At 46.1% G+C, this 23,393-nt stretch overlaps 1 protein-coding gene across 1 annotated transcript in view; it reads right to left on the reverse strand.

The window, feature by feature from the left end:
- Positions 1–23,393, reverse strand: part of LOC137353534 (embigin-like) — a 73,766-nt gene that overhangs the window by 19,856 nt on the left and 30,517 nt on the right. The window contains exons 3-4 of the mRNA XM_068020112.1: positions 12,607–12,796; positions 1,936–2,024 (exon numbers count right to left, since the gene is read on the reverse strand). Coding sequence (XP_067876213.1) covers positions 1,936–2,024; positions 12,607–12,796 — 279 coding nt within the window. The remainder of the gene's footprint in view (positions 1–1,935; positions 2,025–12,606; positions 12,797–23,393) is intronic.

Genomic DNA, 23,393 nt, shown 5'->3' on the forward strand with positions numbered 1-23,393 from the left:
CACAATTACTTATTCTTCTAGATGTTTTACCTATTGGTTCACTGAATAAATATTCATTCCTCTGTAATGGAACCATTGCTTTAGGTCTTACCTTAGCTGCCAATGCAGTAGTGGCTCAGGATAGCTGGATTGAAAATTAACCATTAAAAACAAATTTATTGTTTTTAAAAAGTGCATCCTGTGGATCAACGATTTGGGAAGCTAATCCTGGCAGATAGCTTTATATCAAGAGTACCTTTGTAACCTATAAAATTAACTCTTGACAGAATATCAGCTATAGAGTCATGGAGTCATTTATGACATAGCAAGAGGCCATTCGGCCCACTGATTCCACTTGACACCAAGTGCTGGAGGTGTCATCTTTGACTCCACTGTACTCACTGTTTCACATTGAGTTAAAGCAGGAGTGAGTGCAGAGTAACCAAGATGTTAGGCATAATCAGATGTGATTGGTTTGTTAAAATAGATAAACTTGCATTGGAGGAAATAAATTAGATTTGAGTCTAATCTATACCTGTCCAGCTGGCTTAGGCATTGCCATTTCAGTTCCCCTCAGCATGTCTGAAAACCTGTTCCTAATACACCAATTATTCTGAAATACTTATGTTCTTATTGCTGTAATGGCAAGTCTACTATCGAACTCCTCACAGTAAATAGAAGGCTATGTTGTTTTATAATGATGTGTTATAGCATGTATTGCAGAATGGATTATAAAATAATGAGGTGAACGGTACAACTTGAATACTTTTCCCTAATAGGCATAAATGGCCTTGAGGAATGCTATCTGGTACTAAGATGGAATTGCATTTAACTATTCCTTTAAGTCTAAATGTGAGAAAGTGCTCTGAAGAGGTGTGTCTTAAAATCAATTAGAGGGGAGTTGCTGTTGCTGTTGATTTTGTAGGTAAGCAGTTGCTTATAAATTCCCAGCTTCTCAAAGCCAGAAGAAGACAGTAGTAAGTAAGTTGCTAACTTACTTTTTTAAAATCTAATTTTTAGGATTGTTCAATTGTTGTTTGTTGCTGCTTTATGAATGCGATATTTGAGTCAGTTAGTTGCAGTGTGACATACACTTTGCTTGTGTGAATGTGACATTATGGGACTTTTACCTATATGACCTGGAGGGATTTTTGTTTAAGTTATATTATATTATTGACATAAAGTCAGGTTGATCTTACAATGGGTTAATCCCCAGAGTTACAAAAGTCATTTAGGGTGTTTAGATTGGGGCCCAGGTGGAATACCATCATTAACAGATTTCTGTTTCAATTTGCACCAGCATTGACAGTCTTTGAGAAAATCTCAAAGCAGCTTACATTATAATGTTAGAATGGTGCTACCCATGACCTGTGGATATTATGAATATGTAGTCATATCTAACGCCCAAGGGCAACATTTCACCACTGTAGCTCCGAAATGTAACCAGTATATGTTTGATGGAATACCACATGAATAGGCATTTGTGATGCAACATGTTATGAACAAGTCAAATAGTTAACTGCTATACATTTCCACTTCCAAAATGATTTTGCTTTAGCTCAGGGTGTCCAACCTGCACCATGAGGACTACAAGGAGTTCTCAAGCACTAGCAACTCAGTCCTGAAGTTTAGGTAACTCAGTTCTATTGCCCTTAACCTTAGCTATGGATTTGTCTCCAAATTCTGTATGCGTAAAGATTTCAAAAGGCTTATTTTTAACACAGTTGCCTCATTGGTGTATACATATTAAATAAGAACACAAAGATCTGTTGGTGTTTGCAACTTGTGATTGATGCAGATTTAATTGGAACATGGATTTAAACTTTATGCATAACCCCTAAGGTGCTATGGTACATATCTATATGGCCCAGGAAGCCATAAGCTTGGACACCCCAGTCTAGGCTATGAGAGTATTGGGATTGGAAACCTTTCTGATACCAGAGGTATTAAACTCACTTTGTACTTCAAACCTGCCTTCCGATTTTGGGTTTGTGTCAAAGACACAAGAATAGTTCCCAGCATCACTGTCATTCTGAAAATCAAACCTGCAATCACAAACCATGATAATTATTAATATTAAATCCCCAGATCATTTTTTCAATGGTATGCACAGGACAATTGTCCCATTTCTAACATCTTAATTGGTCAGTACATGAAGGAGAAAGGAGTAGAAGTATATGTTGATAGGGTGAGATGAATTAAATAGATTGGAAGGAGGCTCATGTGGAGAACAAACACTGGCACAGGCCGAATGGCCTGATTCTGAGCTTCAAATTCTATGCCATTCAATGTTAACATATCTATAGATAATGGCACCACTTACCAAAGGATATCGAATAGAGATGGGTTGGGCTGTATTCATATAGATATTCATACCTAAAAACGTCTCACCAATGACATAACCAAACTTTGGTTTTTTGAACCAATTGAATACAATTTATTTGTAAAGCATTGATTTCCCAAACTGTACATTAATTCTTTTTTGTTTCACTCCATTAAACATGGAATTTGCAGCTTAAATACATAGTTTTAAGCTGAATCTTGGCAAAACCTTCAATTCTAAAAAGTAAAACAAAACTTTAATACACACAAGTGTGTCTGAAAGTAGCAACATTGCAACTTGTACAATTGCTGTCAATCATTGGTGGCCCAATCATTACGATACTTCAACATTGAATAGAAACATAGAAAAATAGAAGCAGGAGTAGGCTATTCGGCCCTTCGAGCCTGCTCCGCCATTGATCATCCAAACTAAGTAACCTGTTCCCGCTTTCTCCCCGTATCCCTTGATCCCATTCGCCTTAAGAACTATATCTAACGCTTTCTTGAATGCATTTAATGATTTGGCCTCAACTGCTTTCCACGGTAGAGAATTCCACAGGTTCACCACTCTCTGGGTGAAGGAATCTCTCCTCATCTCAGTCCTAAATGGCTTACCCCTTATCCTTAGATTGTGACCACTGGTCCTGGACTCTCCTGCTATTGGGAACATCCTTCCTGCATCAAGTCTGTCCAGTCCTATTAGAATTTTGTAAGTTTATATGAAATCCCCTCTCATTCTTCTAAACTCTAGTGAATGCAAGCCTAATCAACCCAATCTCTCTTCATCCGTCAATCCTGCCATCCCAGGAATCAATCTGGTGAACCTTCGCTGCACTCCCTCCAGAACATCCTTCCTCAGATAAGGAGACCAAAACTGCATACAATACTCCAGATGTGGTCTCACCAAGGCCTTGTATAATTGCAGCAAGACATCCTTGTTCCTGTACTCGAATCCTCTTGCTATGAAGGCCAACAACTATTTGCCTTCTTAACTGCCTGCTGCACCTGCATGCTTACTTTCAGCAACTGGTGCACAAGGACACCCAGGTCTTGCTGTACCTCCCCCTTTTCCATTCAGATAATAATCTGCCTTTCTGTTTTTGCCACCAAAGTGGATAACCTCACATTTATCCACATTATACTGCATCTGCCATGTATTTGCCCATTCACTCAACCTGTCCAAATCACATTGGAGCTTCTCTGCATCCTCCTCACAGCTCACACTCCCACCCACTTTGTGTCATCTGCAAACTTGGATATATTACATTTAATACCTTCATCTATATCATTAATATATATTGCGAATAGCTGGGGTCCTAGCACTGATCCCTGCAGTACCCTACTGGTCACTGCCTGCCACTCGGAAAAAGACCTGTTTATTCTTACTCTTTGTTTCCTATCTGCCAACCAGTTCTCTATCCATGTCAGTACCTTACTCCCATCCTGTACTTTAATTTTGCACGCTAATCTCTTATGTGGGACCTTGTCGAAAGCCTTATGAAAGTCCAAGTACACCACATCCGCTGGTTCTCCCTTATCCATTCTACTAGTTACATCCTCAAAAAATTTCAGTAGATTTGTCATGCATGATTTCCCTTTCGTAAATCCATGTTGACTTTGTCCGATCCTGTCATTGTTTTCCAAGTACTCTGCTATTACATCTTTTATTATGGACTCTAGCATTTCTCCACTACTGATGTCAGGCTAACCGGTCTATAATTCCCTGTTTTCTCTCTACCTCCTTTTTTAAATAGTGGGGTTACATTAGCTACCCTCCAATCCATTAGAACTGTTCCGGAGTCCATAGAATTTTGAAAAATTTCTAGGGTCACTTTCTTAAGTACTCTGGGATCTAGATTATCAAAATTTATTGGCCTTCAATCCCATCAATTTCCCTAACACCATTTCCCTGCTAATACTGATTTCATCCAGTTCCTCCTTCTCACTCGACCCTATGTTCCCCAATATTTCTGGGAGGTAATTTGTGTCCTCCTTTGTGAAGACAGAACCAAAGTATGTATTTAATTGGTCTGCCATTTCTTTGTTCCCCATTATAAATTCCCCCGTTCCTGACTGGAAGGGACCCACATTTGTCTTCACTAATCTTTTTCTCTTCACATATCTATAGAAGCTTTTACAGTCAGTTTTTATGTTCTCTGCAAGCTTACTCTCATACTCTATTTTCCCCTTCTTAATCAATCCCTTTGTCCTCCTTTGCTGAATTCTAAACTGCTCCCAATCCTCAGGATTGCTGCCTGTACTAGCCATTTTATATTTCTCCTCCTTGGATCTACTATTATCCCTAATTACTTTTGTAAGCCACGGTTGAGCCACCCTTCCTGTTTTATTTTTGCGCCAGACAGGAATGAACAATTGTTGTAATTCACCCATGCGCTCTTTAAATGCTAGCCATTGCCTATCCACTGTCAACCTTTAAGTAACATTCCCCAACCTATCATAGCCAACTCACGCCTCATACCTTCCTAGTTTCCTTTATTTAGATTCAGGACCCTAGTCTCCGAATCAACTCTTTCACTCTCTATCTTAATGAAGAATTATCTCATGTTATGGTCGCTCTTCCCCAACAAGATTGTTAACTAATCCTTTCTCATTACACAATACCCAGTCTAGGAGGCCTGTTCTCTCGTTGGTTCCTCAACATATTAGTCCAAAAGACCATCACATATGCACTCCAGGAATTCCTCCTCTACAATAATATTGCTAATTTGGTTCGCCCAATCTATATGTAGATTAAATTCACCCATAATTACAGTTGCACCTTTATTGCATGCATCTCTAATTTCATGTTTAATGCTATCCTCTACATCACCACTGCTGTTTGGGGTTTTCTACCCCTTGATGTTTCTTAGCTCCACCCATACAGGTTCCACATCAGGATTCTCTGAGCTAATATACTTCCTCACTTTTTGTATTGATTTCTTCTTTTACTTACAACGCTACTCCACCTCCTTTCCCTTTTTGCCTGTCCTTCCTAAATATTGGATACCATTGGATTTTCAGTTCCCATCCTTGGTCACCCTGCAGCCATGTCTCCGTAATTGCAACTATATCATATCCATTTACATCTATTTGTGCGGTTAATTTGCCTACCTTATTGCGAATACTCCTTGCATTGAGACACAATGCCTTTAGGCTTGTCTTTTTAACATTCTTAGTCATCTTAGCATTATTTCACACTATGGCCCTATTTGTTTCTTGCCCTTGATTTCTATGCCTTCCACTTTTGCCTTTTTGTTTCCTGTCTTTCGTTTCTATCCTTGTTTCCTCCTCCTCAGTCTCCCCGCTCAGGTTCCCATCCCCCTGCCATTTCTAGTTTAAATCCTCCCCAACAGAGAAATCTGTTTGAAGACTCTTTTTAAACTTTTAGTCAGACCATTATTCAAGAATACAGAGAATGCCAATGTTAGCTATGAGACAAAGGAAATAACAGATATAATAATGTGGAAAAGGTACTTGTGATTGGTGACTCCTTGTGGACCAACTAAGGAAAGATACTTTTCAAGGAAATGGATAGAGCCATTGACAGATTATTGCATGGATGTAAAGAGGACATAAAAGTAATAATTGTATTACATTGTAAGAAATTTAAAACGGTTTTAGCATCCTGTGACATTTTTCAGGTTTTCTAATCCTGCCACCAAATATGAATTTGATTGCTTTGATACAATGCCTCCATGCACCTTCTCAGTAGCTTATTCTGCTTACTATTCTATACTTGCTTGAATTTTAAACAACTTTTCTCATATCACTCTAGAAATATTCACAGGAATTTATTATCAGTTGCAGTCTTTTGTCCAAAGGCAATGACTTGTGGAGTTTGCAGTGTCCTCAGCATTCATAAAAAAACTTTAGAAGAGAATCGTAACTATAATTTTATGTATTTTGCTGATGACACCAAGCTGTGAGGCCATTTATTGAGTATAAATTTGTGGCAATATCAATCCAGAATATTGAAGGGTATTGTGAGAATATGACAAGGGGATACAATTTGAAACTAGTAACTTGAAATTCTTCATACCAAGAGCATTCAAGTTTAGTTTAGTTTAGTTTAGAGATACAGCACTGAAACAGGCCCTTCGGCCCACCGAGTCGGTGCCGACCATCAACCACCCATTTATACTAATCCTACACTAATTCCATATTCCTACCACATCCCCACCTGTCTCTATATTTCCCTACCACCTACCTACACTAGAGGCAATTTATAATGGCCAATTAACCTATCAACCTGCAAGTCTTTGGCATGTGGGAGGAAACCGGAGCACCCGGAGGAAACCCACGCAGACACAGGGAGAACTTGCAAACTCCACACAGGCAGTACCCAGAATTGAACCCGGGTCCCTGGAGCTGTGAGGCTGCGGTGCTAACCACTGCGCCACTGTGGAATCTGGAATCATTTAAACAACAAAACAATGCTGTGGGGGGTGGGGTGGGGGCTGACACAGAGGATTGAGCAACAGCTGTGGTAGGGTTTTTCTGGATGGATTAATTAAAATGGGCTGAATGGCTTTCATCTTCCAGAACTATCTTGTCATATCGTGACACTTGTGCTGGATTTTGTTGTCCCGCCACCGGGAGTGGCGGCTGGTGCAGAAAATGGTGGCTACCCCACACAGGACCTGCTGTCATGATTATGCAACAGGCGGCCACTTAACATATTAATGACAGCCATCCCCCCCCCACCAATCACATGGCAGATGTGGCATTGGCGACGCCATTCATGGTGTCACCTGATGCAGGAGCAGGTGCTGGTGCCACCTTCTCCCCTTCCCCATACAATTCATGCAGAGTTGACCCCCTTCTCCCACTTCCTCATACAAATCCTGCAGAGTTTTCCCCTTCACCCACTACCCCTCCCCCATACAACTCATGCAGAGTTGACCGCTTCCCTACCTCAATGGACACCAGTTTCTCATGGGAAAGTGAAGGCGCATGAGTGCTGCAGGACGAGCTCAAGATTGGGAACTGAAGGTAAGATCGTGGCGAATTACATTTAAATTTATGCAAGGATGTATTTTAAATATTTAAGGTAGGGTCCTGTTGCAGAATGGCAGAGATGCCACCATGGAACCTCGCTGCCACCGGGAAGATCGCTCCGATTCTTCAGCCCCTGTCCCACCACGAAACCCGACGTCAGGCTGAGAACAAAATCCAGCCCTTTATATCCAGACAATACATGTGTTACCAGGAACTGACTCCCACACAAACTAATGGAAAGAACAGTTTTTTACAGGCTGGATTTTATTCAGCCAGCAGGAATGGGAGTGGAAGCGTGGGGAGCCGAAAAATTGGGATGTGAACAATGCCTTTTTCAAGAGGGCCGGTGACTATGTGCGCCACCGGACCAACCCTGACAGTCAGGCGGAGAGGGGCATCCGATTCGGAGCCATTGCTGGATTTCTCCAGGAGCAAGGTATCATTAACTGCACGCATGTGGCCATCAAGGCTCCCATGGAGCAGCAAGCAGCCTTCATCAATAGGAAGGGCTTCCATTCCATCAATGTTCAACTGATCTGCGACCACTGAAGATGTTTCCTGCAGGTGTGTGCCCATTTCCTGGGAAGCAGCCACGATGCCTACATACTTCAGCAGTCACAGGTGCCACGGCTTTTCCAGCCCCTTGCTCGCCTTCGGGGATGGATTCTCGGGGACATGGCCACTCACGCCCATGAGGAATCCTCACAATGTAGCAGAGGAGAGGTACAATTCCTTCCACAGATCCACGCAAACGACCATCAATCTGTCCATTGGGCCACTGAAGATGAAATTCCAGTGCCTCGATCAATCTGGTGGAGCCCTGCAGTATGTCCCAGTGAGGGTCGCGCATATTGTGGTGGTCTGCTGTGCTCTGCACAATCTAGCACTACAGAGGGGGTAGGGGGCCTTGCATCAACAGGACGTGACTGAACACCATTCCTCATCCGACAAAGAGGATGTGGAGGAGGACGTCGAGCAGGCAGTGTGGGATGATGAAGCCCTTGTACCGGAGGCGAGGGCCATTGAAAGTCATGCAAGGGAGGCTCAGGACAATCTCATGTATATCCAGTTTCTGCCACCATGATGCCCATTCCAAGAAACTCGATAAAGACTGACCTACTGTAATCTGCATGTCGTCTTTTTCCCATCGCAATCCACCAGGCGCATGTACAAAGCTGAGAAGGTGCCCATACGCGGTCTGCCCCTGCACTGGCAGCCCATTGAGGGAGCAAGTGTGAAGGTGGCATCTGACAGGGCAGCAGGGAAAGCATGAGAGATTCTCAGCAAGGCAAGTGAGCTCCATTCTTTGAAAAGGTTACAATATCAAATAACAAGACCAAGTTGCAAACACCCATGAAACCCGCAAATGTGTCTCGGTTCTCTCGCTCACACACTTCTGTGAGCTTCTATGAAGTGCTCCCCCTGCACTGACCACTGAGCTGGAGGCAGGCTGCTCAATGTGCTGGCCTGGAATGCCTTTGGTGGGCGTCCTCTGGCTGTCTGAGGCCTGGAGGGCCCCAGCTGGCTGAGGGGTACCTGCAGAGCTGCAGGAGCCTCCTCAGTCATCGCAGCTACTGGAGCTGGGGTCACTGGTGAAGGGGTTGAGGAGCTACTGTCCACAGTCAATGTGCACTGAGGGGAGCCCCCAGCAGTGGAGGTCAGCCTCTCCTCCTCCCTTTCAAGGCTCACGTAAATTTCCCTATTGACCATTGACAGGCGAGGATCTGAAAAAGACATCAGGCGGCACGTCCCCCTTTCGCATTGCCGCTGCTGCGTTGCACTCATGGCCAAGGTGAGTGTATACAGGTCTGTCCGCATCCCCAGGATCTGGCTCTCAAGGAGGATGGGCAACCTCTCGATGGAGGAGCCATATACTCGTATGCCTGAGATATGACAGCACTAATGTCATGGATAGACTCCTCCATCATCCACACATAGCTACGGATTGCCTCTGGCAGCTCTGCCAGATGTACCCTTACCTCTGTCTGTGTCTCCAGCATGTTCTGTGCTGCTGACACCAGAGGGTCGTCATCAGCCAAGGGCTCAGCATGGGCCAGGCCTCCCACAGTCCTCCAACTGTCAGCGGCCTCGCATATCATGGCCTATGTCAGCTGCTCGGATGTGTGTGTAGTGCTCTCACTCGCATGTGACACTGAATCTAATCCTGAGCGCATACCCACCAATGTGAAAGTTTCTGGTGCAGGGTAACAGTGTGATGCTACACCCTCTGAGGATTCTTCCTCCTCGATCTCACAGGACGGCAGGATTCCAGTGGCGCCAGCAGACGATCTTCCCTCTGAGGTACCATGACCTGTATGAGAAAACAAAAACACTTCGGGATTCTGCTGCGTGGATCTGCCCATGCCAACCATGCGTGATGTGGTTCTTTAGAAGGGCGGTGGTGGGCACATGAACACAATCCCTCCTCACGCTCTTGGCTGGACATTCGAGTTTCTCCATCTGCTAGAGACCGGCCGTTTTGGGAGAACACTAGTTCCAGGGACTCCTCCTCTGCCAGGGTCAGTTCTTGGATATCCGGGACCCACCTCCAGTCTTTTCCCTTTCCCTAATATTGTGGACCAATTTCTCCTGTGAGTAGAAAGAGGGACACTATTAGTCTTTCCACAGAGACCAGCAGGATACTTGTTCTGGTGGCAGCCCTTCGGCCCCTGATGGGGCTCCTCACATCCGCTCCCAAGGGACATGAGTGGGGGCAAGCTAGGACAGAGGGCTGCTGTCTTGGAGATGCAGCCATGCATCTGACATGATCTGCTGTTGCCTCATCCACTGCCTTTGCAGCCACTCTCCGACCATGTCACACTCCCTCCCACATGCAAGCCCAAAATGTGAGATGGGTATAGAGGACTCACCTTGGCAGAGCGAAGGAGGTCATTGACCCTCTTGCAGCACTGAACCCAATTTCAGAGGGTGACCCCACATTTCCTGACCTCCTCCATGATCTCCGTCCAGGCTTGCTTTGTCAGGTGGAAGGGTCTCTTCCTGCTTTCCCTTGGGAAGAGGAGCTTTAGCCTTTCCCTTGCAGCCTGGAGGAGAATCTGCAAGGAGACATTGTTAAACCGTGGGCCTACCCGGTGTCATCCACCTGATATGGTCCCTCTTGACTTCTGGAGAGTTCCTGGCTTTTTGAGGCCTTGGTCAACAGCATAGCAGCACAGGGCCTGCAGGATGGGAGGGAAGTGATGGGGTCAGCAACACAGCAGCACAGGACAGGAAGGGGTTCAGCAGCACAGAAGCAGCAAAGGCAAAGCAGCATCAAAGGCAGTCAGTGAATCAGCAGCTCTTTAAATATGGCGCATCAGTGTTCAGTTCCGCTGATAACGCATCTCACTGCCTGTCCCTCAACTCATTTAAAAGGTACCTGGACATGCACTGAAGTGCTGTAACCTGCAAGGCTACGGACCAGGTGCTGGAAGGTGGGATTAGATTGGGCAGCTAGTTTTTTTTTCAGTCGGCGCAGACATGATGGGCTAAATGGCCTCCTTCTGTGCTGTAACTTTTCTATGGTTCTATGGTTCCTCCAGTGAGATGGGCCCCAAACCTCCTGCATTCAATTGGGCCGGCTGTCACGTGATCACGGTCAGCCGGCCGCATGTGTGACGAGCACCGATGCCACCCTCATCCATTCTTGCCACAGCGACCCATGATAGGCTGATAAAATTCAGCCCACAATGTTTTTTTAATGCATTCAATAAATCTTCTGTATTTTCAGCCACAGACAAGTGGTAGCAACGAGAATAAGAATTTGCTGAGATACTTAGTGGAGCACAAGTGGCAAAGTGGCATTTTCGAGGTACAGATGACCGTTATTTAGCAAGCCACACCTTATTAAAGTTTTGCTATCGTTGTAATAAATGGCTTCTGTGATGGTCAAGTGAGGAGGGGGAAAAGGCTTCCCTCTTTTCCCTCTTCTTGTTTGACCACAACAGAATTAATTCTTTTTTAAAGTTGAGGTATGGCCAATTCAGTAGATGTTTGATTACTTACTTGCTATGATCATAACAAGAACCAATCGGACAGGTTTTCTTGAGTTAACAAAGAAAAAGATTAACTTTATTGTACCTAAACTGAACTAATAAAAACAATAAACAACATGCCAACTTTCACTCTCACACATACACTCTGTAGGTTATAGAGTGGGGAAAGGTAGATTGGTTGAGTTAGAATCCATAGAAAAAAAAGGGGGTATACAGTCTGTGTTGTTTGCTGATTCAGCTGGCTACTAGCTGAATTTGTTGCTTCTGAGGCTTTTAGTTTGAAGAGGTAGATGACTGGTTCAATGGGTCTCTTGACGACAGCGATGTGGATGATATCCTCCAACAGGGTTTCTGGTTGTAGTCGGCGTATGCAAAGGTGATCAGTTAGCAGGCAGGATTTGAAAGTTTTCCAGCTGGAATAGAGAGAGAGAGTGAGAGAGAGAGACCCCCACTTGGTTCTGCACATGTAAGAGTCCAGTTGCTTCTCCTCTCTCTGCTGCAGACACAAGCTTAAAACCATAGATGGGGAGGGGCTTGTCACATGACTCACTCAGTGATTCAAAACATCGCAGTTAGCTGTATTTCTCTCTTAACAAAAAGAAAAAGAGCAAGCAATTCCCTTAAACTTCCTGCGTCTTGGTTCTTGCTGGGAAATGCAGCCATTTTGTCTCCCTGTTCACAGTCCTTTGCAATGTAGGATATAGCGTTGCAAATTAGGTGATCATCTTAAGCAGGCAGCAAAATCATCCTTCTTGCCTTTCTTTTTTAAACGTCTTTTAAAAGAAATATAAATTCAGATTGCCAGTCATTGGATTAAAGAAAATTATCATTCAACAAAGCACATTGGTGTAACACTCCCTTAAATCTTACTCCAATGGTTTGGATTGTCAAAATAGTTTTTCAGCTTGTATTTCTTTTCTGCACTTTTGGCTTATAATGTTCTGTAATTTTTCAGTTCTTGAAGCACCCAATCCGACAACAGTTCTGCCGTAGCTTCCTTGTTATTTCAGCAACTTTCAGGGGGATATTATAAAGTAAACCTAAGGGTAGAAATTACTGTCATGATATTGTTGTGGAAACACTTAACAGACACCTATTGGATTCCTCATTTTGCGATTTTAACAACAGTGTTGCCCATTTATAATGAACAGCTTAATCTCCTCGTTAAATTAGAGGAGTGAGGTAACTGACAAAACCATGAAGCGTCTGTACACTATTATCACTCATAGTGGCTCCTACCCTCTGAACTTGAATGAGAATTTTTATTTTGGTTAAAATATTCGCTTGTTTTTCCTACAGCTTGCCTACTTACTCATATTTTTGAGATAAATGACCAGCGTTCTGGTCAAAATCAATCTCCCTTTTATTAATCTTGTTGCCATCTTTTTCCCAAGTGCCAGTTATTGGCGGTTTTTGTGCAACCGAAAGAGTCAAATTGCAGGACAGCACGACCTTTGTAACCTCGGTTATGTTCATCGTCATTAGCATCGGTCTAGATGATCCTGAAACAATTTTGAACAAAGACAATAAAAAATTAATTTCAACTTTTAAATCTGAATTCATAAAATTAGAAGATTCAACAGGAGTTTCTCCTCAGGATCCTGCTGAATTTAATCAATGGCGTACCATTTTGTAGTGAATTTCTGTGAACTGAAAAATTGAAATAGCTACATAGCAGATAGTTAAAGTGGCAATAAATCTGCATTCTTCCAGAAATTAGTAGTAATGAATGTTTGGGTCGGCCCAGAAAAAATGGTAATTTTATTAATTATTATACTTTGCTCAATTTTAATAGAAACTATTGTGATTATTTTGAAAGTACACCAGTGAGCCGTTCAGTAGAATTGTTGATTTTCCTGTGCTTTGTGCTCAGGGAATGTTTATTCTCCAAATATAAAGCAGAGGAAAATGAGGCAGAGATCTATGCCCCTGGGACTCTATTTCTTTTTCATTATAAAATAATGACATACATTTGAGTGAGGTAAGGAGGCCTCCCACCTTATTTTCCTCTTTGTTAGCTGCAGTACCCATTTTGACAGGCACCTAGAACAAGTACATCTTAGGCTCTGTCCCCACTTACATCCCAATCAGAGACTTAGCAAGGGAAAGGCAACACTCTGGCAGAGGCACTCAAAGGATAGTTCCTTTTCTTCAGGGCTAGCAGGTCAATCTTTAAAGCTTATGGACTTAGGATGCAGCTTTTGTAAAGCTGCCAGAAGCTCAAGCGTCTTCTTGTTTCTCGTTTCTGCCATTTCTTTTCCTTTGCTTTCAGGCGGCAGCTATTCAGGATCCTGCCATTCACACCTCCACCAGGCACATCTTTTGTTTCTTTACTTGTCCCATTTACCACTCCCTTTGGATTTGCACCATGAAACCTTTTGTTATTAAATCCGTCCTGCCCTCCACCCGATCACAGACCTGCCCTTTTGTCTTCTTCCCACCTTCCCCCTTTCACTTGTTCAAACTTTTCTAACATTTCTAACTTTTTAATTTAATTTTGATTAACTCTTCAGTCCTTACGTGGTCAATGCACAAATGAGTGTGGAGGTTTTAATTTTAGAAATGGTAGAAGTAGAAATGTGATTTTTCTTTCAATTTACCCTAATGTCATAAAAGGAAAACAGGTCAAGCAATAATCTTACATTTATAATTACATATTAATCACTAGAATTTATGAAGAAATTCTAGGAGGGGAGGTTGAAAGGAGAATGGCCAGCTTCTCTCCAGTGTACACAATTAAATGCACCTTTGCAGATAAGAGCGAATAAATATTTGGGCAAATGTGGCCTCAGCAAACAGGAAATACAGGTCAGTTGAATCCAAAGGCTGGATTTTATGAGCTCACCACCGATCTCGGCGGTGGGTGAAAACAGGCCGCATGTCGTGGAGCCGCAGCAATCTTGCACATGCCCAGGTCGGGCTGCCCCTCCTCAATGATGTGGAGGCGAGGGGCTGTATGATGCTGTGAATGGCATCAGCTGACAAGTCAGCAGGTGCTGGCACCATATTTACATGGCAGCCAGCCCTGCATACATCATCATTCACAATTAAATGTTTGCTGCTGGAGCTGACCAGTCATTACTGAAGTGTGAAGAGCCCCAGCTGCCAAACAACGACCCCTGCAAGGCACCGGAGATGGCAGAGGTGCGAGGAAGGGTGGACCCACCGTTCAGCAATGCCTCCCTGTTCACTCTCCTCCAGGGTGCACGGGAAAGGCGGGAGGTCCTTTCCCCCAGCAATGGTAGGAAGAGGTCTTCCTGCCTGACCAAGCAAGCCTGGACAGAGATCGCAGTGGAGGTCAGCTGCCGTGGGGTCATCCACCATGGCTGGGTCCAGTGATGCAAGAAGATGAACAATCTCATGCATTCAGCAAAGGTAACTTAGTTCAACGGCTCTGTTTGACCTGGGTGTCCCCACACAGAGTGGCACATGGGTGCCACTGACATGTTAAAGACAGGGAAGTCAGGCGGGGAGGATTGATGCCACATGAGTGGCTGCATGTGTGAAAGAACTCACCTTTGTTTGGTACCTACATGACAGACTGAGTCCGTATTCCAGACTGAATTTCCCCCACCTTTTGTTTTCACGCCCCTGTCGTGACATGCGTCATGCTGTTGCTGAGCAATGTTTAAAGTCTGCATCCTTGCTCTTCCAGGCGAAGAGGGTCCGCAGTGCAAGGAGAGCCCTCCTGGACCGGTGAAGGGGTGCCAGACATCAGACCACTATCACAGGCTGAGGAGGAGGCCCTTGAGCTGGATGGCAGTCAGGGAGGATGTGCAGTTTTGGATGTGGAGCTTGGGATCCCAGGTCAACAGGCAGCTCTTTGACAAATACAATGAATTACCATGGAAACATAGAAAAATTTCAGCACATTGTGTTTGCACTGACTGAAAAAAAAAACTAGCCGCCCAACCTAATCCCACCTTCCAGCACCTGGTCTGTAGCCTTGCAGGTTACAGCACTTCAGGTGCATGTCCAGGTACCTTTTAAATGAATTGAGTGTTTCTGTTTCCACTGCCATTCCTGGCAGTGAATTCCAGACACCCACCACCCTCTGGGTGAAAAAGTTTTTCCTCATGTCCCCTCTAATCCTTCTACCAATCACCTTAAATCTGTGCCCCTGGTAACTGATCTCTCCACTAGGGGAAACAGGTCCTTCCTGTCTACTCTATCTAGGCCCATCATAATTGTGTACACTTCAATTAAGTCATACCTCAGCCTCCTCTGTTCTAAGGAAAACAATCCCAGCCTATCCTATCTTTCCTCATAGCTGCAACTTTCAAGCCCTGGTAACATTCTTGGAAATCTCCTCTGTACTCTCTCCAGAGCAATTATGCCCTTCCTGTAATGTGGTGACCAGAACTGTACGCAGTACCCCAACTATGGCCTAACCAGTGTTTTATACAGTTCCAGCATTGCATCCCTGCTCCTGTATTCTATACCTCGACCAATAAAGGAAAGCATTCCATATGCCTTCTTCACCACTCTATCTACCTGTCCTGCCACCTTCAGGGACCTGTGGACATGCACTCCAAGGTCTCTCACTTCTTCTACCCCTCTCAATATCCTCCCGTTTATTGTGTATTCTATCGCTTTGTTTGCCCACCCAAAACATTTAATTTTTGGATACAATGCTGTCATATTCATGACATGTACACCATTAAACATAAAATTGTGCTCTTCATGTTGTGTCTTGCAGGGTGATGCTTAGAGTTGGCACTGGAGGCCCTGGAAACTTCCAGCACCTCTGAGGGAGTGACAACCTCAGAAGGTGCAGCGCCCATGATACTCCCACAACTTTCATCAGCGCAGATATTCTCACCTTGGTGGGAATCCATTCAGCTTTAGAGTCTGGTTCACAAGTAGTGAGAGCACCACACACGCACCCAAACAGCTGGCTGAGGTTGAGAAAGACAGTTCCTCTGACAGTCGGAGGACTGTCTGTGTCCAGGCCCATGCTGAGCCCCAGGCTGATGATGATCCTCTGGTGTCGACAGAACAGGGCATGCTGGAGTTGCATGGCGAGGTAAAGCAACATCTGGCGGAGATGCCACAGTCTTAAGCAGATGATGGGGGAGCCTATCCAGGCCATGACAGCTGCCATGTCCCAGGCAAATGAGCGCATGTCTTCCTCCATGGAGAGGATGGTGACCCTCATGGACAGCCACATTCCATAGGTGCGCGCAGACATGCAAACCCTCACCTCGGCCATGAGATGGATGCAGCAGTGGTTAGGCGACAGAGGGACCAGGGGCCTGGAGAGTGTCTCTGCTACCGGTCCTTCTCAGGAGAGTGGTGAGGTTCCTACAAGGCTTGAGAGGGAGGAGGCGATCCAGTGCTCCATATCTGGGGTGCCCCCTCAGGGTGATTACAATCTGGACACCAGCTCCTCAGCCCCTCCTCCTGTGAGTCCAGCTCCAGCAGCCACGATGTTTGTGCAGAGCCCTGCACTGGCACAGGAGGTCCTCAGGCAGCCGGGGCCCTCCAGGCCTCGTGCGCCCAGAGGATGAACACCCAAGTCATCCAAAGCCAAAGGGCATCCTGATCAGCAACTTGCCTCCAGTCAAGCTGCTGGTGCAGAGGTTGCACTGCGAAGGAACACCCACTAGTGGTTAAAAAAGACATCAGGACAAAATATGGGTTATCACGGGTGACATGCCTATGTATTAATGCCTTCTCACCAAATGTGCTTTTCGAACATGTCTCCTTTTTACTGTGTGAATGACAAATGCCAGCATGTACCGATTATGTGTCCTCCCATTACATCATTGACCTGACAGAAATGTATGGAATAACATCATCGCCATGCCAGTATGCATGATGTGGCATTGCATGGATGCAGTCATATGGGCAATGACTCAGTCATCTGCTGCCAGTAATAGTGATGACACAGATGTCACAGATGCAGAAGGCTGCCTACCAGATGAGACATGGTGGTATGTGACGTGGGGAGCATATGTGCATCCCTTGCTCGCCGCATGACATGTCTGCACTGCATCGATGCTCCCCGTCCTCCCATGCACATATGCTGCTGCACCTCCTCTGTGTCCTCATCGTCCAAGGATGTCTCCTGCTCCCATCTCTCATCATCCTGCAAGACCTTCCTCCTCTGTATTGCAATGTTGTGCAGAGCACAGCATACAGCAACGACGTATTAATGATTTAGATGAGGGAAGGTCTAAGGATACGGAGTAAACCTTTCAGGACTGAGATGAGGAGAAATTTCTTCACCCAGAGAGTGGTGAGCCTGTGGAATTCACTACCACAGAAGCAGTTGAGGCCAAAACATTGTATGTTTTTAAGAAGGAGTTAGATATAGCTCTTGGGTCTAAAGGGATCAAAGGGTATGGTGCAAAAGCGTGAACAGGTTACTGAGTTGGATGATCAGCCATGATCATAATGAATGGTGGAGCAGCTCGAAGGGCCGAATGACCTGCTCCTGCTCCTATTTTCTATGTTTCTATGTTAACGATGTGCACACCCTTTCTGGAGAGTACTGCAGGGCCACAGCCTATCTATCCAGGCAGCGGAAGCTCATCTTCGGCATGATGATGGCCTGCTCGATGGTAGCTCATGTCGTGCCATGGCAGGCATTGTATCTCTCCTCTGCATTACTGGTGGGGTTTCTCACTGGCATAAGGAGTCATGTCTGTAAGGGGTAGCCCTTATCCCCAAGAATCCACCCCTGGATCTGAGCCGGTGCAGTGAACAGCAGTGGCATCTGAGAATGGTGCAGGATGAGTCATGGCAGCTGCCTGGAAAGCAGGCACACACTTGCATGAAGCGCTTCCTGTGGTCACAAACTAGCTGCACGTTGAGAGAGTAGAAGCACTTCCGATTGAGGTATGCAGCTGGTTGTCTGGCTGGAGCCTTGATGGCCACATGCGAGCAATCGATGACCCCTCGCACCTGTGGGAATCCCACGAAGGCCCCAAATCCACAGGCCCTCTGATCCTGACTCTCAGGGTCCATCCTGAAGTGAACATAGTCACCCGCCCTCCTGTACAAGACATCGGTAACCTCCCTGATACAGCGGTAACTGCTGACTATGAAACGCCACAAATGTCGCCGGTGGGTCCTGGAATTATGCGGAGGCGTAGAAGGTAAGAGCCACGGTCACTTTGAGGGCCACAGGCATAGGGTGTCCAGCAAAGCTCATCGGCTGCAGGTCATCATTCAGCAGGGCACAAAGATGTGCCACTGCCTCTCTGGACATCCCTAGTTGCTCCAACATCTGCAGGTATATCATGCGGGGACTGTAGACCCGCTGTCTTCTCTGGCCTCGAATGTGCCTTGTTGGCTGCTGCTGCTCATGTCCATGAGCTTCCACGTGGGCTGCGCCTGCCTCTTGGTTCGGCCTCCAGTGGATATGGCACCTCACGGCATGTGGATGAAGAAAGACAGGGTGGACCAGCCCTATCTGTATGCTGGAGGTAAACTCGGTTCCTTCAGTAGGTCAATGGCACCTATCTGGGTAGAGAGTGATGTGAATTGGTGCTTCAGCTGTGCTCCAGCATCACCTATATGGTATGCTGTGGCATTGCCCATCTTAGCTTTAAATAAGAGTGGGGCAGCATGACTACAGTCACATTATTGCCATTGCCTGGATTGGATCACCAGCAACACGACCTTAAACCAGCCGCCATTTGTGACCCCCACCCCACATAAAGGAGTCATGGACTGCCATTAATCCTCCCCTCCCCCAAATGTTGTTGGCTGAAAGCAGGGTCAACTCCCTTCCTCCCCCGCTAAACCCGCGCAGAGTGGCCCCTTTAGGCAAGAAGGGTAAGGGGCTCCTCCCTTCATGAATGCAGAGTTCAGACCCCTTTCATTGCAGCCACCCACCCAGCTTCACATATTCTGAGGACTGATGCCTCGGACGTGAAATTGAAGGCACGTGAGTGCCGCACATCTGGATGAAGATCGTGACCTGCTGGCTGAATCGCAGTGGCGTGCATAAGCGTCAATTTAAATATTCAAATCCAGACCCCATCGCCAAGCGGCGGGGGGTGCCACCATGGAGCCTCACCACTGCCGGGACGATCGGGCTGGGCCCTCCCAGCGCTGAGGTCCGTGGCCGGCCTCTTCCGAAGCCATCTTCAGGCACCCCCCCCCACCCCACAACCCCGCCACGGATCATGACGCTAAGGACTTCTTAAATTCCAGCTCCAAGTTTATAGTTTAGAATTATAGCGCCATGGTATTCAAGCCCAAATACTTATTGCTTTTCACTCAGCTTTTATTTACTTTCATCCATTCCAGCTAGGTTTGTTAGGTAATCAAACAAATGCACACTGCACACCATAGGAAAAACAGATATTGAGCTGAATTTTCTTTTCCCACTGCCAGGAGAGGCGATGGGCAAAAATGGCAGCCTGCATGCAAGTGCCGCGTGCTGCCTCACCGCCGCGATCTAGCACGCAGCAGCTCATTTAAAAATGCAAGTTGGGCCGTCCCCCCTCAATCAAATGGTGGGGGCAGGCTCTGCAACGCCCTGAACGATATCAGCTGCCTCTTCACAGGTGCTGGCGCCGTTTTTAAAGGGCTGCCAGACCTGCACAGTTGAACCCCTTACCACCCCCACTACACTGTAAAGTTTTTTCTGACTTGTACCCCCCGCACCATACAATGAAAATAAATGGCTGCCCCATTCCCCCACCTCAAAACACTTACATTGAAGATTTGACCTCATCCCCCCTCCAACCACACAAAGTGCAGAGGTCACCCCTTCACCCCCCACACACACTAGAAATGCAGAGTTGACCCCGTTCCCCTCACCACTACACTAAAAATCCTAAGACTCCCCCTTCCCCACCTTGGTGGTGCCAGCTTTCCCTGGACAGGAAAGTGAAGGCGTGTGAGTGCCGCCCGTCGCACGGAAGATCCTGGAGAGCCGGTAAGAACATGGGGAATTGTAGGTAAATGTATTCATGAGGTTTGTTTCAATATTTAAAGTCGAGTCCTGTCACTGAGCAGTGGGAGGGCCGCCATGGAGCCTCGCTGTCGCCAGGGAGATCGGGCCCGGGCAATCCCGGCGTCGGACTCCATGGCAGGTAGCTGCCTCTGCAATCTTCTGGTCACCCTCCTGCCATGCAGCCTGACATCAGGAGCTCAACAAAATTAGCCTGTAGTTTCCTACACCCAGCAGCAGTGGAATTCTGAATCCAGCATGAGGCCTATGTATTTGCTTGATTTTCAAGGGTACTTAAAGCCATCAAGGCCACACATTTAACATTAATCGAAAAAGGTTTTGCTGAATCAATAATCAAGCAGGTAAATTATTATAGTCATTAACTTTACCCATCAATTTATGTTCACATTTACTCTTTTGTAAAAATTAGTAAAGACAGGAATTTCAACCCTTGTTGTTTTGCAGTTCCAGACGTTATTGCACATGTGCACACAATTTTTCACATAGTTACTTGCAGGTCTGTAAGTTCTGTCAAGTTGAATCACATATGCACCATCATCAAATGGAGAAATTGTATTGCGCCCATTTTTTGGGTGCAAACTGAGCACAAAGCATAGCAACTTAGTAGTGGGACAACCTGTGAAAAAATGGGACCAGATGAATTTTTTGCTACATTGATTTTTCTGCAAGTCAAATTTTCATGGTAACATATTATGAGCAGCAAACACCTTGAAGGTCATTGTCACTTGAAGGACTGAATGCAGAAATCTGATGATAAGTTATAAAAAGTGATGGAATACTCTCCACTTGCCTGGATGGGTGCAGCTCCAACAACATTCAAGAAGCTCGACACTATCCAGGACAAAGCAGCCTGCTTTATCAGCACCCCATCCACCACCTTAAATGTTCACTCCCTCCCCCACCAACACACAGTGGCAGCAGTGTGCACCATCTACGAGATGCACTGCAGAAACTCGCCAAGCCTCCTTCAACAGCACCTTCCAAACCCACGACCTCTACCACCTAGAAGGACAAGGGAAGCCAACACATGGGAACACCACCACCTGCAAATTCCCCTCCAAGTCACACACCATCCTGACTTGGAACTATATCGCCGTTCCTTCACTGTCGCTGGGTTAAAAACTTGGAACTCCCTTCCCAACAGAACGTTGCACCATATAGACTACAGCAGTTCAAGAAGGTGGCTCACCAACACCTAATCAAGGGCAATTAGGGATGGGCAACAAATGCTGGCCTTGCCAGCAAGGCTCACATCCCATGAAACAAATAAAAAAAACTACAAGATGCACTGCACAGTGGCGCAGTGGTTAGCACCGCAGCCTCTCAGCTCCAGGGACCCGGGTTCAATTCTGGGTACTGCCTGTGCGGAGTTTGCAAGTTCTCCCTGTGACCGCGTGGGTTTTCCCCGGGTGCTCCGGTTTCCTCCCAGTGCCAAAGACTTGCAGGTGATAGGTAAATTGGCCATTGTAAATTGCCTCTAGTGTAGGTAGGTGGTAGGGAATATGGGATTACTGTAGGGTTAGTATAAATGGGTGGTTCTTGGTCAGCACAGACTCTGTGGGCCGAAGGGCCTGTTTCAGTGCTGTATCTCTAAATATAAAAAATATAAAATAAAACTCACCAAGGCTCCTTTGACAACATCTTCCAAACCCATAACCTCTACCACCTATAAGAACAAGGGCAGCAGGCACATGGGAACACCACCACCTGACTTACCTTCCGGGAGCCGAGCGGAGTGGAGTGGACCTGCGGGGAGAATCACCGACCAAGGAGAGGATAACAGAGGCCAAGGATCGCGGCCTGATTACTTATCTTCCGGGAGCCGAGCGGAGTGGAGTGGATCTGCAGGGAGAATCACTGACCGCGGAGAGGATAAATAGAGGCCAAGGATCGCGGCCTGGTTACTTACCTTCCAGGAGCTGAGTGGACCTGCGGGGAGAATCAACGACCAAGGAGAGGATAACAGAGTCCAAGGATCGCGGCCTGATTACTTATCTTCCGGGAGCCGAGCAGAGTGGAGTGGATCTGCAGGGAGAATCACTGACCGCGGAGAGGATAAATAGAGGCCAAGGATCGCGTCCTGGTTACTTACCTTCCGGAAGCCGAGCAGAGTGGAGTGGACCTGCGGGGAGAATCACCGAGGAGAGGATAAACACACAGTCCAGGTGCGCCAGAGTAATCCCATATTACCTACCACCTACCTACACTAGGGGCAATTTACAATGGCCAATTTACCTATCACCTGCAAGTCTTTGGCAGTGGGAGGAAACCGGAGCACCCGGGGAAAACCCACGCGGTCACAGGGAGAACTTGCAAGGTGATTGAAAAAAAATCAACAGTGACATCACAGGAAAGTTGCAAGGTGATTGGTTGGTGAGTAAATGCTGTTAGGGAATAGCTCTAAATAGCTGGCTTCGTAACTAAGGTAAGAAAGGTCAACAGTTTATTTTCATAAAAAGTAAGTAGTATTTTTTAGGGAGTTCTGTAGTAATGAGGACCAGGGAAGAAGGGCCTTAGAGTAATTGATATTATTTGATATTAAGCATCTTACAAAAGGTTTAATTTAAAGGGTTAAGTCATGGCAGGAAAGCTCAAAGCCATGGTGTGCTCCTCGTGCTCTTTGTGAGCAACTGGGAACAATTCCAGTGCCCAGGACCAGTATGTGTGCAGGAAGTGTCTCCAGCTGCAGCTCCTGGAAGCCTGGGTTTCAGAGCTGGACTGGCGGCTGGGGACACTGTGGAGCACCCGCGAGGCGGAGAATATTGTGAATAGCACGTACAGATAGAGAGGTGATCACACTGCGGGCTCAGACTCTACAGGCAGGAAAGGAATGGGTGACCACCAGGCACAGCAAGAGGACTAGACAGGCAGTGCAGGAATCTCCTGTGGCTATTCCCCTGCAAAACAGATATACTGCTTTGGATACTGTTGGGGGGAATGGTCTCTCAGGGGAAAGCAGCAACAACCCAATTCATTGCACCACTGTTGGCTCTGCTGCACAGGGGAGGAGTAAAAAGTGTGGGAATGCAATAGATATAGGGGATTCAATTGTAAGGGGAATAGATAGGTGTTTCTATGGCCGCAAACAAGACTCCAGGATGGTATGTTGCCTCTCTGGTGCTAGGGTCAAGGATGTCTCAGAGCGGTTACCGGACACACTGAAGGGG

This window comes from Heterodontus francisci, chromosome 1 (genome assembly GCF_036365525.1).
Source record: "Heterodontus francisci isolate sHetFra1 chromosome 1, sHetFra1.hap1, whole genome shotgun sequence".
Classification (NCBI taxonomy): domain Eukaryota; kingdom Metazoa; phylum Chordata; class Chondrichthyes; order Heterodontiformes; family Heterodontidae; genus Heterodontus; species Heterodontus francisci.